The 20,986-nt window shown below is 41.6% G+C and overlaps 1 protein-coding gene across 1 annotated transcript in view; it reads left to right on the top strand.

Annotated features, from left to right (window-relative positions):
• The window catches only part of RFTN1 (raftlin, lipid raft linker 1), an 85,451-nt gene extending 69,561 nt beyond the window's left edge, over nt 1–15,890 (top strand). The window contains exons 7-9 of the mRNA XM_051611223.1: nt 9,036–9,139; nt 10,552–10,633; nt 13,453–15,890. Of these exons, the coding sequence (XP_051467183.1) occupies nt 9,036–9,139; nt 10,552–10,633; nt 13,453–13,893 (627 nt within the window). The 3' untranslated portion in view covers nt 13,894–15,890. The remainder of the gene's footprint in view (nt 1–9,035; nt 9,140–10,551; nt 10,634–13,452) is intronic.
• Nucleotides 15,891–20,986: the final 5,096 nt, after the last annotated feature.

The following is a 20,986-nucleotide window of genomic DNA, read 5'->3' as shown; positions in this document are numbered from 1 at the left end:
ATCAGGAGTGCATTTTTTAAGTGAAGCCCTGGATCTTCCCCACTTCATATGCCTCACCTCACATTACAGAATAGTTTCATATTACACAAACTGGATTCCTTTCAGTAGAAACTAAGCCAGACATGCTGAGAGGAGGTACACAAAATATTTGAGGCAGGTATTCTACATGCTTGCCCTGATACTTATTACTCTTCCTTAGCTGTCACTTGCAGCCGTGTTGGAGACAGCTTTCTCAGTTAAATGGTTTCTTGATTTGAACCTGTCCAGCTCTTCAGCATCAGTGAAAGGTTCTCTGTCTCAGTGGGGTATTCCAACAAAGTTATGCATAATGGCCCCTGCATACCTCTTAGTTTGCTCTGTGTGGTCACAAGAAAGTTTGTCTCAAGCTACATGATAAGGACAGCATCTGATAATGGGGATCCTGTGATGACAGAGTGGTGATCAAACCACTAGGACACAACAGAAATTTATCCTCTAGCAAGGCCCCTTGAAGCATTAGGGACCAGGTAGTTGGAGTATCATTTGCCTTAAATTCTAGCAATTCCATGCTGCAGACACATCTGGTCAACAGATTAAAGAATCAACCTCCCAGTGCCATCTGGTGTGTCAAGAGAAGTTGTACTGCTGTGCACCATCTCTGTGTCAGGGCTAACGTGGAGAATCTCTTGTTCCAGATGTAAGATTTGCTCTGTGCAATTCCAGAAAGTGACTGATAACATTTATGCAGCTTGTTGGTATGATCAGACTATTCTCTGCTCTAATTTAAAATTTGGATGCTGGGTGATCCCTGGCAATTTTGCTCTGCTGAGATCAAGTGCCCCTCTTTTGGGAACATTATGAATGTGTTACCCACCAAGATGGAAGAATGTGGAGAAGAGCAAGCCTGCTGAAGGAAGGAGGTTGAGGATTGGGGAAACTCTTGCAAAGGTGTTACCCATTTAGAGGAAGAGCAGAGCTGACCACCTCTCTTTTCTTCTCCTGACATGTAAATAACTACCCGGATATTTCATGCCTCGTGCTTTCTGAGAAATAATATGCAGAGGAAGGTAAAGTAATAAAATTAATGAAAGAAAGTCTGGAAGGTAGGGGATCGGTAGGCACTTGCCCAGTGTTGTACCCAGAAGACCAAGTCACCCCTCTGTTAAACCCTGTCAGAATTCACCTTTATTTACCATAAACATGGTAGATGTTTATGGTATGTTTATATTTAAAGAGGCAGAGGAAGAAACTGTAAAATGGGGATGCAGGTGGATGGAGACAGAGTTCAGTAGTGACAGAAGACATCCATCAGCCAATAAAGGCTTTATTTCTGTTACGAGTACTTCAAAGTATAATTATCACAGAGATAATTATGGAGCAGTGGTATGACTCATTAATGTAGACTTTCTTTTTTATATAAGTTCAGCTCTGATCTAGATTAACCTTTTCCATTTGTCATTTTTGTTTGTATCAAAGCAGTGGAAGAAGCACTGATGGGCAACATGACATAAATGTGTATAATGGATCCTTGTTTTAAATTTCTATCAGATTTTGTTATCTGGATGAGCTATGGACTGGTTCAGATGTGGTCTGTACTGAACGTAAATTTATTGTGCTGTATCCCAATTAGCAAGAAAAAAACCCAGCCACAACAAAAGAAAGCTGTTTTAAAAAGGAAGACATTTAGCATGTATTGATGCCTTTAATAATAAAATGAGAAGCTTCCTAAATGAAAAGGTAGAGTTCTGCTGTTTAGCCATATAGGCAAAAGAGAGGGGTTGGCACACCTCTTAGCAGAGAAAATGCTGCCTTTTTAATTGCTAAGGCTAATAGAGAAAACAAGCTGAACAGTGTGATGCACTTGCTATGTGTGTAAAATGTCAGTTTGTAGAGGATGTAAAGCTGCAGCTGTCACAGTATGTGGTCCCGCCAAGCAGCAGACAGGATGTAATAGCTCTGAGTAATTTAACTCTTTCTTGTCAAAGCAGAGCTGTGGCACCCTCTGCAAATGACCACAGGACTTATAATGGCAAAATGCTGCTCTCATCCTTATCGCTTTAACTCTAAAAATGTCAGGGCACATTATTTCCCCTGCAGTCTGTGAGATCTAGCACCAAAACTTGTTTGATGGTTTTAATTCTGCTTGTGTAGGCAAATGTGGGTAGACAGTTCTGATTAATCAGAGCCTGCATGATTTTCCTCTCCCCAACTCTAATCTGTCACCTTCGCTTCCCCATTAACCAAGACAAAATAGCTAATGCTGTCTTTAAAGTTGAGAGCTATAACATATATTTTAGATTTCTGTGTTGTTCTGCTTCTGAAGCCTTGTTCATTCTGAAAATATTGTCCATAATTTACAGGCATTTTCTCACTGAAAATCTTCAGCTGCTGATCCATCACTTTATTTTCTTCTATATCATGTCTTGGTGTACTGGCATGAATTGAAATCTCAAATACCTCAGAGTGTTGCCATTTCCCTGGCAGAACTGAACGAGGTCAATGTCTGCTGTAGACATGGTAAACCTTTTAAAGTGCAACATATCAAACGATTTAAAAAATTATCCCTCCTGAGCCTAGGTTGCAAGTGCCTCAATGTAAGTCTTAAAACAAATTCCCTGGAAATGAGGATTTGATTTGTCTGTAAATCTGATCTAGGTCATATGTCAGTTAAGCTGTGCTCTGCTGTCTCTAGCCATGGGAGAAAGGCATGACCAGGTCAGCAAAGGAGCTGATGGCAATGGGCATGAAATGCGGTTGTGTGCGTGACGCCCTTTACCACCCAAAGGACATAGATGTTGCCTGGATGTAATACTTCAGCATTTTGCCCCTTGCTGCTTTTCAAGAAAAGCTGAACAAAAACTTTCAGGAGCTTGTTATTGTCAACAAGCTTTTATAGTTCTTTGTTTCTTTTATGTAAGATACGAAAGCAGTGTATATATGTATGTATTTGTCTACTGAACTCAGTAGACATATGCTCTATATGGGATTCAAATGCACAGGGTGATCTTCCTTTGGTTTTGTTGATAAATTTAGTAATAAAATCTAGCAATACAAATTTAGAAATTTCCTGGTATTTGGGGTATTGAATGTCTAACAAAGAAAACTCTTCCTCCACCTTGAACTAAGAAGACAGAAAAGCACAGGATTAAAAACAGTAATTAACAAAAAAATAATCACTTCCTACCTGTCATGGTTTGCTTAGGCTTGTGACAAGATCAGAGATAAGAATTAGTTCTCTGCTCACCCATAAATTTTTTCAGGAGAAAGTTGAGTGTACCAGATCAGAACATTCCACTTAAGAACAAGATGAGAAAAAGTGTTTCAGCCCTGTCTTGTATTTCCTGAAAAAAAAAACACAGGGCACAAGTTATGGTTCTTTTCCCCAGCAGGTCACCTTTAGCCTTGCAGTAGTGCCCTGGCTAAAGCACCTCTTTCACCCTGACCTGCTGCCATGCAGGTTTGGGAGCAGCCTTCACATTTTGAGGCACAGGGGAAGCAGGGGCTGGGACCCCATGTATCGCATATGCAGCCTGTGCATAAGCAAAGGGCAGAGCCAACGTTTGCTCTCCTGCTGCCCAACCCAATGGCAGCAGAGGAGCTGTGCTTCAGCTGCCTTTCATATGTGGAAATAGCTTATTGGTTCCATAATGCTGGAGTGAAGCACAAAGCCGTTTGGTAAAAGTAAGATTTGGTTTGATAATAAATAATAAACAAAGTTAATAACAGTGGGGAAGCTGTGGGGAGATGGTTAAGCAGTGTGTGGTGAGGTGGTGGGGGGTGTACAAGTTCTCAGGTTGTGTCTTTCTGTGTTGTTTTTTTTTTTTCTGAAAACCAGTTAATGGAAAAAATTGGTGATCACCTAAAGATACAATGCAGAAGCATTGCTAGGACTGAGAAACTAAAAATGCCGGTTATTTAAGAATGTGTTCTAATGGATTGCTGGGTTACATATATTTCTTGTGTTCCATGGCCAGTTACCTGGAGTTGTCCTATCATCTGTATGTTGCATGTGCAATAGAAGTTTAACACATTTCATAAGATGCTTCTGTGCATCCTTGGTGGAGAGCCCTCTACATTCACCTGGTGGAGCTTTTGCTACTTAGCCTGTGCTTCTGTAGGTGCAAAATTGTGTCGCTGAACAACTGTGCTTCTCTGGTCCAAGTGCTGGCAATATCAGGAGCACTCAAATGTTTTTGTTAGTTTGTACCTATGATAGAAAGTAGGATTTGCATCTGCTACAGGAGTCACTGAGAGAAGTGGACTTTGTGGGCACAGGAAGGTTTTTTGGTTGTTTTTTATTTTACCCTAGATGTGGAGACAGCTGTGAGTGCTACTCAGCAGCCTATGTGTGTATTGAAATTGTGACTGGATACATCTGTGTCTCAAGAAAAACTGTATTAACAGGATGCTACCCCATATAGTGTCACAGCCTTATTATATTATCAAAAATATTTCACAGTGCACGAATTCACATATATTAAATAATCATAAATAAGTCTAAATTACATATGCCCAGAATAATGAGCAAGAAGTCTGTCTGTGGATTTATTTATTACCTTTTTTTCTATTAACTTTCTGCTAGTTAAGCAGCTAGTTTGTGTTGGTCAGTGACCCATCTGCTGCCAAAAGCCACTGGTGGTTTCTAAGGGTGCAGGAGCCATCCCACACCCCTCTGCTATACAGCTAATGGATGTGTAGCAAGTATCTGCTGGTGAGGTGCTGTGGTGTATTGCACATGGAAACTTAGGAGCCAGCTTAATATTAGAGGGGCATAGTCCAACTTGTATTGCTGAAGCATTTGTGAAACTTTTCTTTTGCTTCCAGTAAATGTGTTTGTTGTTGTTGTTGTTGTTTTATGGAATGATTACATTATTAGCAGAAATTACCTTTTGGAAGAAGTCTGAAAAGGAAAAAGGCAAATAATTCACAAATTTAGAGCTCTTTGTCAGCTGTGTTACTACGAACATAACACATTTGTAGCACACCTTTACCAGGTCATTCTCACACAGTCCATATATTCAATTTATCTCATTTTCCCTCTTTTCCACTAAGGTGCATGTCCTGCCTTTGCCACGTTCTCCTCCTCCCTTCATTTCCCTTGGAGAAAGCTCTGGCTTTGGCAGTGGGGCGGGCTGGTTGCCAGCCCTGACTGGGGGTGCACGTTGCTGCCTGAGTGGGCTCTCCCCTATTTTTCTGTAAGGAGCTGGGTTTGAGTGCACTGCCTGTTTCCCCCACAACCAGTGGGTTACACTTCGTAAGCGACTTGTGTTTTCTCCTTCCCATCCTCTTCACCATCTGTCTGTAGATCTTAGTATGCAGTCTGTTAGGATTTGCCAAGAAGGGTTTTATTAATATTTATTTAATGGGATTTTCAATCTTTGACTCTTTAATCCATGTTGGAAAAAAATATTAAATTGTGACAATCCATAGGTGCCTTGTAACTAAATCACACTCACTTAACCCAGGGAAGAATAATTTCTAAAGTACTTCTTCCTGTCTCACAAGAGCTTAGTGGTTGTCTTGTTTATTATCTTGCTGTGGTTAAAATTGTCACAGTAGGGGGGGAAAGAAAAGAAAAATTGTTAATGCAGTTGTTTGTGTGTCTTGCCCTAGATATTATCGTTACAGTTTTTTAGCATTTTTTTTTCCCTAATGAACAGAAGCAACTGTGAAAGGAGAAAATGCTGAAAACAAACAGTACAACTATAAATAAAATTAATTCTTTTCATGTGATGCAAGTCAAGGGAAAAAACCTAGCTCAATATTCTCTGACTTCTTGACATTCAAGGTGTGATCAGAGATTACTTATCATCCACAGGAAAGTGGGAAGGAAGTTAATTAAAGTTTTCCACCCTTTCACTGAATGAAATGTCTCCCAGTTTGAGATGCATTATTGGAACACTTCTTTTTCAGTAAGCTCTGGCACATGCTTTTTGCTTCTGCTGGTGTTCAAATCCAATATTTTCGAGTTCTAGAAAGCTAGAAAGAGCATTGCAGTTTCATCTTATGAAACTTTGTGTTTGGAATTTTATTTCCATTGTCTCAAATAATAGTAGATAATTTTAATTATTGTATTAAATGTAAAATGAGTACAAGATGATGCTTTTCCCTCTGCATCCAACCCCCAGTGTATTGTTTGTTTAGAAGCTTTTTTGCTTTGGAAAACATTTAATATGACACCAATTAAAAGTTCTGTATAACCGTGACTCCTGCTGGCACACAAATTCCAGTCGTGGGATAGGATTACAAGGCATCATTCAGGAGGGGGAGGGAGAAGTAATTTCTTGTGGTCTTAGAGAAAGCTTCAATTATCTGTATTTGCAACTAAGGAGCTCAAAGCCCATATGAACTACGCCTGTTTATTCAGGAATGACTCCTTTCTCTTGTCTATCATCTTCAAATGCAGCCAATTATTAGGAGTAGTTTCTTTCCCTAGGGACCTGGGGAAGAGGGGTGGTGTCTGACTGACTCCAGCAGAGCATCGTGCAGAGTTGGTGAGAGTTTATTAAAGGGCATGTGGAGCTCAGAGGAGATGAGCACCACTGCATAATGTACACACTTGCTTCCTCCAAACAGCCTGACATGAAGATTGTGGTGTCAGGTACCAGCACAGATGAAAAATAAGAGGAGGTCACCTTTTTGTAACACCTGTACAGCACACTCTCAACAAGAGGTTTTTTTATATTTCCAGATTATTTTTTTAATTTTTTGTTAAGCTTAATTGACTTTAATCCTAAATTTAATTTCAGGTGACTACACTTTTAAACGTGTTTTACCTGCTCTTTTCCCATGTGCCCATGGGGACTGTGAAACACAACATGATCTGCTGCAGATGATGCTTAATCCTGACAAGTCAGACAGGTCCAAAGCCAGCCTTGTCTTGTCACTCAGAGCCTGCAGGGACAGTGGGCTGTGGCAGGAGTGACGAGGTGTCCCTGGAACAATTTGGCTTCTGCAGCAACCAAACAAGGTCTGCGTGGTATTCATGTCCTTCCTCATTTCCATAATCTCCCTCTGATTTTTTATGTTTTTGTTGCACACCCTGATGCAAGGAGAATGTTCTCCTTGCTAATCACTGACTTTAGGCAATAAGTTTGAAATAGAAATCCTCTTTTCAACATAAGATGTTGCTTGGGGCACAAACAAGGTCTGCTGGGCTGGTCTTTCCTGACCTGCTAGTCTTCCACCTAGTAAATAAATGAGCTCCTTTTGGTTTTTCCTTTACAAGTGCTGTTTGATGGAAGGAATGTGTTGGTCAGATCCTGTTTCATGTCCTCCCAGGTCCCAAGCAGGCTTCAGATCACTGATGCTCTGATCTTACCCTCCATGCTCATGTTGCATTTTTTCATCCTTGTTTTTGGAAGACACTGTTGACCAGTCTCATAAATCTCAGTGTGTTATTTGTTAATATTTTCCTTAGACATTAGCTCTTAAAGGCAACAAGGTAGGTCACCGTGTTTGGATTATCCTTGGACACTATTTTAAAAACTGGAAAGAGGGTGGAAATACCTGTCTTACAGTGGGTATAAAAGAGCTAGAAGGACAAGGAGGCAAATGGGAGTCTGAGGAGACTCTAAATCTGCCACGGTCACAGCTCTATGAGCACTTCAGAGGCCATGGAGTATTGCTCCCCTCTTGCAGGGCATCTCTTCTGAAATTAGGAATTCTGGTCTGTATACTGTGAGGTTTTTAAGTAGCTGTATCTCTGTGAGTTCCTGAAGGCCTCCACACAGAAATCAGGATTTTCATTAGCAGAGTGCTCTCTTCCATGTACTTTCTGGGGTAGAGTTTTAATTTTTCTTTTTAAGCAGGAGTGTTACAGCTTCTTCAGCTATTTGCATTTGTAGTCAAGATGAGGATTTTAATAGGTATAGTCAGGCAGTCATTCAGTTATGAGGATATCAAGTGACCTAAATTACATGTGTTAGAAGAAAGAAATAGCTGAGACTGGAATTCACTTAAATACCTTGAAGTAACTACAGCAGGATGTGGATTAGTTCTGATCAAATGACTATTTTATTACTGCGGAATAAATGGATTTTTTTGAGCTGCAAAACTACTGCGCCTTACCCAGTGTTGAGAATTGGCAGTTAAAACTCCTTGAGTGCACATGAAACCAGTGTCAAGTGCCTGAGCTTTTTGGAAATTTAATTGTCATGGAATATAGTTATATTTGTAGGGACTAGTAGTTACCATTTGCCTGCTTTGTGTTTGTTAAAATTAAAAACTAGTAAATATTCCCTAGCATCTATTTGTTAAATTACTGGAAGTCTTGGCAATTAGACACCTCAGTGAAACAATCTTTGTTGAAACCACCAGTGGTTCTTTCCCTGGGAATTACAGGCTCTGCCATTTAGAAGGAAGAGAATTAGCAAGGCTCTGCTGGGTAGGTCTGCAGCTGGAGCCAGACTTCTGCACTGAAAGGCAATGGTTTTGGTCTCACCCACAGATTTCTTGATTCAAAATAAGAAGGAAGCTATGCATATTTGGGGTAGTAAAGGGGAGATAGATCTGTACTTTTATTTTTGTTGTCGTTGGATGTTTTCCTTTTGATCCATCATGGCAGAGTAATCCAACCAATTTCAGTGCAGATCTTGAGGATTTACTCTAGCCTAGACAAGCGCAGAATCTGGGCAGAGCAGTGTAACTTTTTAACTACTTTAATATCTTTTGGTCTGGAAGGAGTTAATTGATAAAACATAATGAATTTTTTGTGTTCAGATTTGGAGTCATCTAAAGCTAGGTGCATGACTCAGGCAGTACAAAAATAAGATCACAGATGTTTACCATTTTTAAACAAACTCATTTAATAGTTTGGGGTTTATGGACAATGGGTCCTGTCTTGTGTTTTGGAGCATTTTCCTTCCTGCCTACCTGAACGTACAAAATGACCCACTTCAGTACCTTTCTCCCTTCCAGAAAACCCACAAATACTTTTTTTTCTTGGTTGTTTGGGAGTTTTTTTTTGTTGGTGCTTTGGGGTTGTTGGGGTTTTTTTGCATCAAACTGAATGCCACACTCCAAGTGATGATGCTGACTTGATTTTTCTTTCCCAGGGAGTCGAGGTGCAGGCAGATTATGTTCCTCTGCTGAATTCCCTTGCCCTGTATGGCTGGCAGCTGACCTGCGTGCTGCCCACTCCCATTGTGAAGACAAACAGGTAGGCAGGGGGATGGGTGCTGCCTTTCAGCTGGGGAAGTGGCTGCACAAGCACCACAGCTGGTACCAGCAACTCTCTGAGCAGTCAGCCTGGATTTCCTTGCATGCTCACGGCAGCTGCCCCTGCAAACCCTGCTGCTGCAGCTGTCGGCTGGGTCTTCTGAGCATCACAGGCTGCAGGTGGCAGGAAGCTGCTGGGCCAAGTGCTGCAAGGTGGCAGTGTGGTTTCTGCATGAACTTTCTGGGTATGGTCTGTGCCTCTCTGTAATGATGGTAAAATTCCTGGCCTAGATCTCCCGGTAACTCCTCTTAGACAAAACGTGTGACAGAGTTCGGAGTGAGATGTTGCCTGTCTGAAGAAGTCATGTTATTCTTAATGGATGTCTGTCTAATGCTGCTGATTCACACAGTCTGGCTGAGCAGAACCATGTGAGATTGGTATATCATTAGTCTAGTAGCCTTGTTTGCATATATAATCATTCTGCAGTCTATTTTGCTACTACTAATATTCTGAGTTTTTAAATATAAATGCAGGTCACTTAAAAATACTCTTTGTAACTGTGGTGAAAAATGATCATCCCTCTTGGTAATCACGAAGCTGGTGCTTTCTGAATTTTCGCTGGTCAGGAATATATTTTTATATATATACCAATATAATCAGTCATTATTTTTTATCTTAAGAAGAGTAAAAATATGCCCAGTTCCTTATGAAATCTAGCTGAAGACTACTCCTACACATAAAAACCTAAAAAGTAAAGGCCATCTGTGCTGGGGGAAAAGTGGTATTTAAGTTTTTCATAAATGTTTAAATATAGGAATGCATAGAAAATCACAGTTATGATTTCTAAGCCCTTTCTCTTAAAGGTATAGATGGTTTTCTTTCTTTTCTAGTTTGCCACATCCCATGTACTTCATACTTCAGTAACACAGGTCAGGTTGATGGAGCAGAAGAGCACCCCCCCCACCCCCCCAGTCTAACTGCATTCAGTTGTCCCTCCTACTGTGCTGCAGACCTGTAGGGAGCACCCAGCCCCATTCCGTGGATCAGAGCCCCAGGAGGGAGGCAGGGAATGAGCCGGTGCCGCGGGGACACGGCTACACGCAGGCACTGCGGGGCCCAGGTTTCTTGCTTTATGTTTGAAACAATTTCTTCTGTGTTTACACACTAATGCCAAAACATTCAGCAAAAGTGTGTCACAGGCTGACAGGCTCTGTCGGGCTGAACAGTTGCTCTTTTTTCCCCAGAAAATACCAGGCTGCTTAAAGGCACTGGGGCCAGGCTATGTTTAGGTCATTCTTCATTTTGTTCTACTTTGACCTGCAGAAATAAATGACTGAGATGGATTTTCTCTTTGAATGATGCTGGATGTGAATTTAATTCATTCTCAGGAGTGTGCATTTGTTTCTTTTCAGGGAAGGGAATTTGTCTACAAAGCAAATTGTATTTCTTCAGAGACCTTCTTTGCCCCAGAAAGCAAAGAAGAAGGAATCTAAGGTAAATAACCCTGAGTTTCTGGTTTCTTTGGTTTTTTTGGTGGTATTTTAATATTGTAATTGATGTCCTGTAGAAGCAGAAATGGCCTATTGAATATTTCTCTGATACAGTAGCAAGACACAACAAAGCAAACTGTTCAAATGAAAGAAACAAAAAATGCTCAAATGATGTGAAAGTTCTTACATTTCATTCTCTGTTGAGCTCACAGCAGCAGAAGAGATGTATTTCTCTTTACACAAACTGGCCATAAACCTTCATATGTGACCTAAGATTCTCTGCCCATGTTCACTGCCTGCAAGGTGGATCCCACACTATTTTCCCTCACCCACTGCCTGTCTTCTCTCTTTAAATTGCTCTCTCCTTCTTGTTTTGTGTTTTGGTAGAGCTGAGCACAGTGTAGCCTGATCTTGGCTGGTGGGTGAATGTTAATGAATTCTGCTAGAATTTAACAAAAAATCCCCTCCCAAATCCAGCTAAATTATGTGAGAATGTAGCTGACAGCTAATGGTGTGTGTATATGGATATACATGTGTATTCCCATCTCCATTTTTAAATGTGTAGCTGTGGGAACCCTTTCCCCAACCTGTCACACTGTGACTGGCAACTGGGAAAGTGCCAACCTTCCTACAGTGACACAACTGGCTTTGCCCTTCCAGTATGCAAGGAATCAGAAAAGCCAGGTGAGGTATGGAAGGGACCTCTGAATCATGTGATGGGAAGGTAGCAACCTTCCAGTTATTAAGACAGGCTCATTTTTATTCTAGCTCTGTGCATTCAAGTGAGTACTGGCTGGCCAAATGTCACCTGAAGGAGCTAGAGTAGGAGACTGGAAACACTAAGCAGAGCTGAGCACTAGGAGCATCTTACTCAACATTTTAGTTGATTATAGACAGTTTTCATCTATAAAGCCTCACTGTTTTGGTGTGTGGTTCTGTGAAGGTCATCTTTTAGATACAATGGAGATCAGGAGAGTGTTTGAACTGACTGAAGTAGGAGTGAACCACTAGGAGCACGACTGTGATTTAGACTTTGCCCTCTCTCACTAGTGCAGCTGGAGCCCAGAGTGTTCTGTCAACTTGTTACAAAGCCCATCTTTCTTGGTTCTTTCTCTTTGTTTTCAGGCAATTAAAGGCATCTTGGAATGAGGGCTGGAGTGCATGTATTTGGGCATTCTTTTCCTACCACCATGTGTGATTTTAATGGAAGGGGTGGGAACCTCGAAGTGATTGTATGTCTTTAAATAGAGAAATTAATCTGATACTGATTTCTTGTGTTATAATAACAAATGCATACCCTCCAGATGACTCAAAACTTTGTTTAAATATTTTCATTTGGGGATACAAAAACTTATATAACAGTGTCTGGTTGACAAAACATAGGATTTACTCATTGGCAGTATTAAATATACAGACATATTTGATGACAAAAATAACTACAGCACATTTTCATACCAAAGGTCAAGGGAAAATGGGGCACATTGATTAATTATGTAAACAGATGTAAGACTGGTTCAACGCCTGTATCTGGTTCTTGTGAGTCACATCAAAGATGCCAAACCTGGCATTTGATTAAGTTTCTGAATATTCTGCACATACAATGTGGCAGGCTCTCAGGGATTTTTTTAACTTGTGATACTGCATGTCTAGAATATTGAGAGATAACCCGTCAGAGGAGGGAAATAGGCTGATAGGATTAAAAGGACAATGCAGTGTTGGAGACTGATCCATCCTATCTATGCACACCAACTGGCTGCTGTTCATTTCAGCCAGAGGAACTGAAAAGGAAACATGCAAGGAGTGGTGCAACCTATTTTTCTCTTCAGTAAGACAGAAGTGCTCTTATTAGTGTAATATGCATTCACTTTATACAAAAGAGATGCTTATTTCAGCAGAAAACGGCTATATGCTTTTTTATGAAGTACAATACCTAAGTACACATGCATGCAGAGTCTCCTACAGTTTGATCTTTATCACATTCAGGGCCTTCTATCAAAGAGAGCTTTGAGTTAAAGGGGAGCCGTGGGTACCCAGCACCTCTGCAAATCAAAGAGGAAAATATTCAGGTGTCTCTGAATTTTAAACAGTTGAGCTGTAGAACTGAGATGTTATCTTTCACTTAAATATCATTACAATTTAGAGAAAGAGGAAAAAGAGCTTTCTTTAAACCCAAACACAAGAAGAAACTTCTGAAAGCCAGTTTCTTTTTTCTTTTTTCCTTTTTACATTAGCTTCTGGCCAGCCTAAGGAAAAAATGTTGCTCCATCTTTGTAATCTAATAAGCTTAATAGTTTTTGAATGGCTTTTTGATTAAGGAATAAATAGCTAGATCAAAAATTGATGAACATGAGTCCTTCTTTTGATCAGCTTTGGCATAGACCTGTCGCACTGGAAAAATGGCTTTAGGACCACAGCTGAATTTGCTCAGTGTCCTGATGAGGTTATTTATTCAAGCATCACCTCCTAACCCATTCCTGAGTTTCCATCAGCATGGTCACTGCTGACTAAATGGTTGTGCACATATTCCCATGTACCCAGCAAACTTGTGTAGGTTGGCTCAGCAGTGGCTTGCAAAATGGTCTGACTTTCCTTGGGAATGTCCATTCATTTTTTGAAGAATGCATCACAGTCTCTTTTCTCTGTGTAACATACATATGTGTAGGCATAAATGATTTTAAGCTGTCTCATTTATTCATGCTATTTTTTAAATCTTGGGTCTTTTTAGTCAAACCAGTCTTTGAATTAGAACAATAGAAACATTTCTACTCAGGAAAGCAACTTGAGATTGCCTCCAGTGGTATTCAACATCTGCATCTCTTGTAGTTTCACTGGAGGTTCTCCAAAGATGATGTGCACAACAGACAAATGAAGAAATCCATGAAGGCAAAATTAAGTATGAGGGAGAAACAAATGGCAGAGAAGCAAGAATTTGAAGTCTCAGAGAACACAAGAAACTTAGAAGCACAGATCTCAGCAGCAGCCAAGCCTGATCCAGAACAGCAGCTGGATGATGTCATAGACTTGGGAGATGAGGCAGCAGGGACCAACGACAGTGGCACCCACCACGATGGGGCGTCAGAAGAAACATGTCCTGCCAGTTATGACACTGATGACAATGAGGCACAGGTCTGCCTCAGCCAGAGCACATCTGGTTGCTGTGCCGACCAGGGGACAGAGGGGGCAGACTGTGCTCCGGTGCCCGACGGCTGCAGTGGCAGCCATGGGGTGGGGCTGGAGGTGGACAGTGGCAGCTCCTGCCCGTGAGACCTGCTGTCAAGAATCCTGTGAGTTGTTGATACTTTGCAAAAAGAAAAGAACAGATTTGGCTAATCACCATCTCTAACTCCATTGCTCAGTTCAGCGTTTCTTTAGCACTGTACTTATATCGCTCCTTAGCACACTGATATCTGGTATTTGAAGTAACTACAGGGCCTGGGGCCTTTGAACACACAGAAATTAATTGCAAAATTCTGTCCACTGTACAGAGTGGGAAATGCCCTGCACTGTCTCCTTGAGCCACACTTTAATTTAAAAAAGTAGGGACAGAAAACATACTGGGTTTTTTCTGTGACCAACCTGAGCAAACTAGGTTTGTATCTAGGTCAGGATAAACGTTCCTCTTGGTCACATTTTGCTCTATAATACTTTCTTGACCACGTATCTTTGCTGGAGAAGTTATTGTGCCATATGTTATTTTGTCATTAAGCTTTTAGTGTCAGGAAATGGTATTTGGGCTTAAACAGGCTGAAATGGGAAAGCTTAGCTAAGATGGCTGTTTTCTGTATTTAACGCAAATTGCGCACTCACTGGTGATACTCTCTTCTGAATGTTATTAATTGTTGCAGGTCTGCAAGCAATAAGCAAATCATGTGCCTGTTGTGGGCACAGTGAGTAAACAACACCACGGTGAATCTGTGCGAGGCAGATGATTCCAGTATAAAATGCAGTTTCCTATTTGCTCACTGGTAGGTTCTCTTTGCCAAGCCACAGGTCATCAGGAGTTGTGGGGGCTTCAGAATATAGAAAAACAAGGAACAAAATCACAGGTAAAAGGTACATCTTTCAGTGGCCATCTTGACTAAAATTTGAATTAGATGTTACCTCCTGACCCTCCCAGGTGACTTTGCACCATCTCCTCACTGTTATAAAATAAGTTGTGGTAAAGAACTGAAATTGTACACAAATGGCAGGGGTCGGTGGGCAACAAATGTCACTAAATTATCTTAATGAATGGAAATACCTTAATAGAGGAGGGTTTTTTTAATATAAGTAACCATATTTTGGGACTGATACTTAATGAAATTCAGTACAATTACCAACATTTTTATGTCTGGAGCTACATTAAGATATTTACAAGTGAATGTACATGTTTTGCATAGTTTCTGTGGCAATGTTCTCCAAGTACTTCAGTGTTCTTAAAGATATAGGAATTAGTTGTTTCTTTCTTCTTAACCACTTTCATCCCCATTTAGAAGTGGTCAAGTAATCTGGGAACAAGGTGAGAATACATTTTAAAGTCCCATGCTTTTTGTTCTTTTAAGGCAAGAGGCTCCATAAGTGATTTGCTGTTTTTTCCCTTGACTGATTTTTGCCTGATAATATTGCTTAGGCTTCAAATCAAAGTGCTGTACAAATAACTATGTTCTGTATCAGATGTGCACTTAAGAGTGCTTCAAAAGCATCTTCCACACCTAAAAATGTTACAGTTGGGAGAGCATTGCAGACAAGGGAAAGATCATACCACTTGGAATATTCATCTAAACTGGGACGACGACACTCAAGTTTAAACCGTTCCATTTCATACACACAAAGCACGGGGGAATTCCTTCCATTGATTAAAGAGGTTTTTATTTTTAATTCAGTGGTTCAACCACAGGTCTATAACTTTTATTTCTGGTGGTATTTTTCAGTTATTTCATTCTGTTTCTTGAGATTACGCTGAAATTCCAACAGCCTCAGTTGTTTCAGTTGCTCTACTTAAATACAAGGTCTGCTCTGTACAGTTTGAAGTACCTGTTTGCAAATTTTATTAGCATAAGATGGTTTCTATTTTAAGAACTAGCTTTGTATTAATCTTGTTTGAAGATTCACTGTATTTAATGAACATTTTACTAGTAGAAAGTGTTGCAGTAGCAAGAACCGTCCAAATACTTTTGAATAGGAAGTGTTTATTGGATTGCTATTTGACCTTGTGACTGGATCCCAACTGCTTACGAAACTAAAGAAAAATAAAGGTCATGAGGAGATTTCTCATTTGTGGTACTTGCACAGCTGCCTATAATTTGTCCCAAAAAGGAGGAATTTGGGGTCTGTAAGTGGCAATGAAGAGAAGCTCCTTACTTCTGAGTTAGCAGTAGCTACTAGTGCTAGAGAACTGGTTGGTTTTCCATCACCGGTCTGACAGATTGTAAGGGTCTGTGAGAAAGTTGCACTTGTTTTAGTGAAAGCTGCTGGAGCTTGGGAAGTTGGGAAGATTTTGAAGAGTAAATTCATGTTTTTTGAGTTTAAAGGGGGCAAGGGGTTACGGTTTTGTAGTCAAATAATCCATTCCAACCTGTGACTTGGAATCATTCTGAGTGAGTTCAGCTGTCTGGAGTCATGCCCGTGTGCTCCCCATGCCCCTGTCTCCAGTAAACGGAGAGAGCTTCAACTGCCTCGTGGTCGGGTGACACAAATGGGACGAGGGCTGGGGAGGGCAGGCTTGGGGTGCAGCAGCAAGGCTCCACAGCTGTCATCTGCATTTTATCTCAGCTGCCTTTGCCATTTGGGGCTTGACAAAGCAAGACCACCAGAGTGGCCAGGGAAGTGAAAGAAAGTTATTGTCACTTTATTTGAAGCCTGAATGGAGAAGAGAAAGGGCTAGGCCACAGCTGAACTTCCGTACCTCAACACCTGACCAATGCAGGGAAGTACAGCAACAGTGGAGAGAGACTGTATGTGGGAGAAGTTGAAAGGAGTTTATTTGCAGAGGTACAGCCTTGATCTTCAACTTGTGGGGGGAGGGCAGGACTCCATACTGACTTCTCCCAGCCACTCTGAGCCCCCAGCACCACAACAGAGTTTGTCACCCCCAGCAGAAAATGGAGAGAGAAGCCGGGCCCTTTCCTTTCCCACAGAGAGCCACCATTTAAAGCCCAACCTGTTTTTTCCCCCAAACGAGGCAGAATCTTCCAGCAAGGATGCAACTCACCTTACGTGCTTCTTGTAAGGGAAGGTGACACCAGTGAGTACTGCCAGCATGTCTAGGGAAGGAGCTGATGGGTTGTGCTACCAGTGCTGGATGGTGACAGTGAGGGACACCAGCACGTGCAAGTGACACTTTGGTGTATTTTAACATGAACACATCCTTGTTAGACCAGCAAAACTCATGTGGGTAGACCAGTCCCAAGAGTTGCCTGTTTTTGAGGAAGGAGTACACAGGCTACTCTGACAGGAGGAGTTACATGTGCTGGAGCAACTGGCCGTCTGAACAAGACAACAATGGTTAAACAAAGTTCAAAGGAGAAAATCCAGCTCAGACAGGTAAGGAAATGTCAAAGGCTGAAGGAAGAGGGCCGAGAGGAGTGGCTGAATTAAATGAAGGATGGAGAAGGGGGCTGAGGGGTAGAACTATGATGGGTAGGAAGTACAAAATGTTGAATCAAAATTAAAATACACAGAGTTACAGAGAAGATTAAATGCACAAGTGCTTTGACTGGCACTTCATCGTGCATAATTTCTTTGATTATTTGATCTGTGTATTTGAAAACAGAATCACTGGAATAGCTCAAAGCAACTTTAACATAAGCAACTTTAACTTTAGCATGGCAATGAATACGCTTTGTTTTCGTCCCCCTGATTTAGCTCTTCTATCAGACTGTTTTTGAGGTGAGCAGAGGAAGGGCTCTGCATTTGGGTACGCACTTTGTAGTTGCCGTGACTCTGTACGTTTGCCTCAGGGAGCCAATTAGAGGGCAGAAATAAAGCATGATCAGCTTTTCATGCAGGAATTCCATCCTCCCAGAACCAAAGAGTCTAAGAAGAGCAGATAGTAATTTCTTAATGAAAAATGCCTCTCAGAAGGATGAGGAATGCTGGCTAACAATACCAATGCACTGATGAATTAAGAGTTGTAGCTGCAATTGGTGTGTCTGCAAGGCTGCTACTGGAGGTGTGCTTCTGGTTTTCAAAGGTGATCCTTGCCAAGGCCTCCATCAGCTGAAAGGTGCCTGTGGTGCTGATGGGGCAGCTGGCTCTAATCAGTACCTCACCTGCACACTGAAGGGGGCGAAAAAGGCTTTTCAGTTTGCTTTCCTTTCTGTTATTCACTCTAAAAGCACCCTACTAAAATGATGTAATGATAACCAAATAGCCACTCTTTTCCAGTTAATTAATGCAAATCCTATAGGAATACTTCATATTCATTGTACCAGATGAGCACAAAGCAAACTGGTAGAATAAATGTCACAGGAAGAGGGAAGATTCAGACTGTAACACCAGGTAACCCACAAACCATCCCACATACGTTTATATATAAATGTAGAGATGGACACATACTTCACTCACTACATTTTGCTGCAAAAAAGGTATCAGTCTGCCTTTTCTCTGTAAGGTGCTCTTTAGCTGATGAAATAGAATCACAGAATCATTAAGGTTGGAAGGGACCTTAAAGATTATCAAGTTCCAACCCCCCTGCCATGAGCAGGGAACCCTACCACTAGATCAGGTTGCACAAAACCTCGTCCAACCTGGCCTTAAAAACCTCCAGGGATGGGGCATCAACAACCTCCCTGGGCAATTCATTTCAGTTCCTCACCACCCTTATAGGGAAGAATTTCTTCCTAATATCTCACCTAAATCTCCCCTCTCTCAGTTTAAAACCATTTCCCCTTGTCACTATCTTCTCTGATGAAAAGCCCCTCCTCAGCTTTCCTGTAGCCCCTTCAGGTACTGGAAGGTCACTATAAGGTCTCCCCGGAGCCTTCTCTTCTCCAGGATGAACAGCCTCAACTCTCTCAGCCTGTCTTCATAGCAGAGGTGCTCCAGGCCTTTGATCATCTTGGTAGCCCTTCTCTGGACCCTCTCTAGCAGGTCTATATCTTTCTTGTGCTGAGGGCACCAGACCTGTACACAGCACTCCAGGTGGGGTCTCACCAGTGCAGAGTTAGAGGGGCAGAATCACCTCCCTGGCCCTGCTGGCCACACTTCTTTTGATGCAGCCCAGGATGCAGTTGCTCTCTGGGCTCCAGCACACACTGGCAGCTCATGTTGAGCTTCTCATCAACGACCACCCCCAAGTCCTTCTCCTCAGGGCTGCTCTCCAGCCATTCTTCCTCCAGACTGTATTTGTGCCTGGGGTTGCGCCAACCCAGGAGCAGGACCTTGAAAGAGGAATAAACACTTTTCTAGGATTTGACAATGTGATGAGGATATTTCTCCAGCTCAGTAGCTGTTGAACAGCAGGGGTTCCTGCCAGCATAGGCTGGTATCATGTTGATTTAGTTATTTTGTAGCTCATATGCTTATATAGGTTAATTTTCCTGCTGTTTTTCTCTTCAATCATGGTGGAGTCAGATCCAGTAATAGACATTGAGGTGAAAGTGATTCTTCACTACAAGACTACTAAGCTCTAGAACGAAGAGCATTCTAAAAGATTCTAAAGTGTCAACAGAAAAAGGCTACAGAGGAAGGGGGATAGTAACAACTTCCTCACTTCCTGGTTCAGAAATGGCATTTATTGCCATTGTCTGCATCATGGAATGACGACATTGTGTCCCTTCAGCAGGATAACCAGTTAAGGTAAGAAAGAACTTCTTGTTAACAGTAACTGAGGTTACTGGGATTTGGGGGAGGGGGATGTGATTTTTTTTTTTCCCTCCCGCATCTTTTGGTGGAGTCTGTGTGTTTAATACTACTCTTCAAGTGGCTGAGCCCACAGCAGTAGCGTGATGTGTCCTTGCCCCATAGCGCTCAATCTGAGTCTAACAGGGTGTGACAGAAAGAGGTTAGAGGGAAAAGCAGATGATTACAGGAGGAAAGGGTTTAGAAATGCCTTTTGTTAAATAGACAGTTTGGTGCAGGGCTGAGGAGTGGTTTATGAAAGAGATGTCATTTGGGCTGAAGAAAGCATGTGCATTAAGGGGAAAAAAAGGGTAAAGCAGTTTGTAATGATTTAGAATCCTAAGGAAAACAACATTTAAAGGCTTCTTCGAATCTTTTTATCGTGACACTGTTAAAGCATGCAGGAGCCTGGTCCATGGTTTTTATTTTAGGTCACCAGTGCTTCCCAATAGCAATTTATTGCACATTTCTAGGAAAAAAAAATAAGCCTGCTTCCTTCCAGCATTAAGCTCTGACACATCAGTTGTGATCTTTGTGAACACAAACCCCTCCTTGGTTTTATTTTTTGTGACAGGCACACTGTCCTATTTACATTCTAGAATCAACAAACAAGGAACCACTCCTTGATTAAGGGGCACTCAGAATCTTTCATCTGGTTTGACTAGGAGGGAATTTGATGAGACAGCCCCTCTGGGTCTACAGTGACTGCTGACGAGGTAATTCCAGCTTGCCTATGCTATAGAGACACAAGCCTGAGTGGATGAGGCTGCAGGCACCAGAAGATGAAGACTTACAGGCAAACCATCACCATGGCACTGTTCCTGAAATGCAACTCTTTAAGGTCCGTAATTCAAATTCACCTCTTCCTGATGCAAAATAGATCCTGTTTCGTTAAGTTCTGCTTGTTCTGAGCTGCAGTAAGTACAAGTTTCTCTTGGGAGCTCAGTTTGCTGAAAGTTCTGGGATTATTTCAGTTAGTTGTTCAACAGCTTGTACAACAATTACAGAAGCATTATGCTGCAACACAAGACCAAGGGCTTAGAGTTCCCTAGTTAGGCCACTGCACTAGTTTCTGAAGAAGAGGTGAACGTGGATGTGGCAGTAAGTATCCTACAAGCTGGGAAATACACCCAAGACTGATGGAAAGAGGTTAAGGCTAGAGGCTAGATGCAGCATACTGAACCTGAAATGATTTCATGGGGGAGAACTACAGGTGGGCTGGAGGTCCCTCTTATCCCAGCACTGGGACATAATCCTTGAAAAAGAGAGCTTCACACCAACAGTACTCTTACAGGCTGGAAACCAGGTGATGGGATCAGTATCTTCACAACTTGTGTTTATGGCAGAGCAGAGGGAGGCTGATGGCAAGGAAGTTGCTGCCTTTCCTATCTGACTGTTGTCTGAAACATTTAACTCCACAAAAAAAAGCCACTAACAAAAAGGTGGCTTCATCTGATCAACATTTTTAATAAATCAATAATAATTTAGTACTTTAATAAGTTAAAATGTTCCTTATTCAAGTCCTTAAATGTGCAGT

This window comes from Apus apus, chromosome 2 (genome assembly GCF_020740795.1).
Source record: "Apus apus isolate bApuApu2 chromosome 2, bApuApu2.pri.cur, whole genome shotgun sequence".
Lineage (NCBI taxonomy): Eukaryota > Metazoa > Chordata > Aves > Apodiformes > Apodidae > Apus > Apus apus.
Note: the sequence above shows the minus strand (reverse complement) of the source record. Positions and strands in the feature narration are given on the sequence as shown.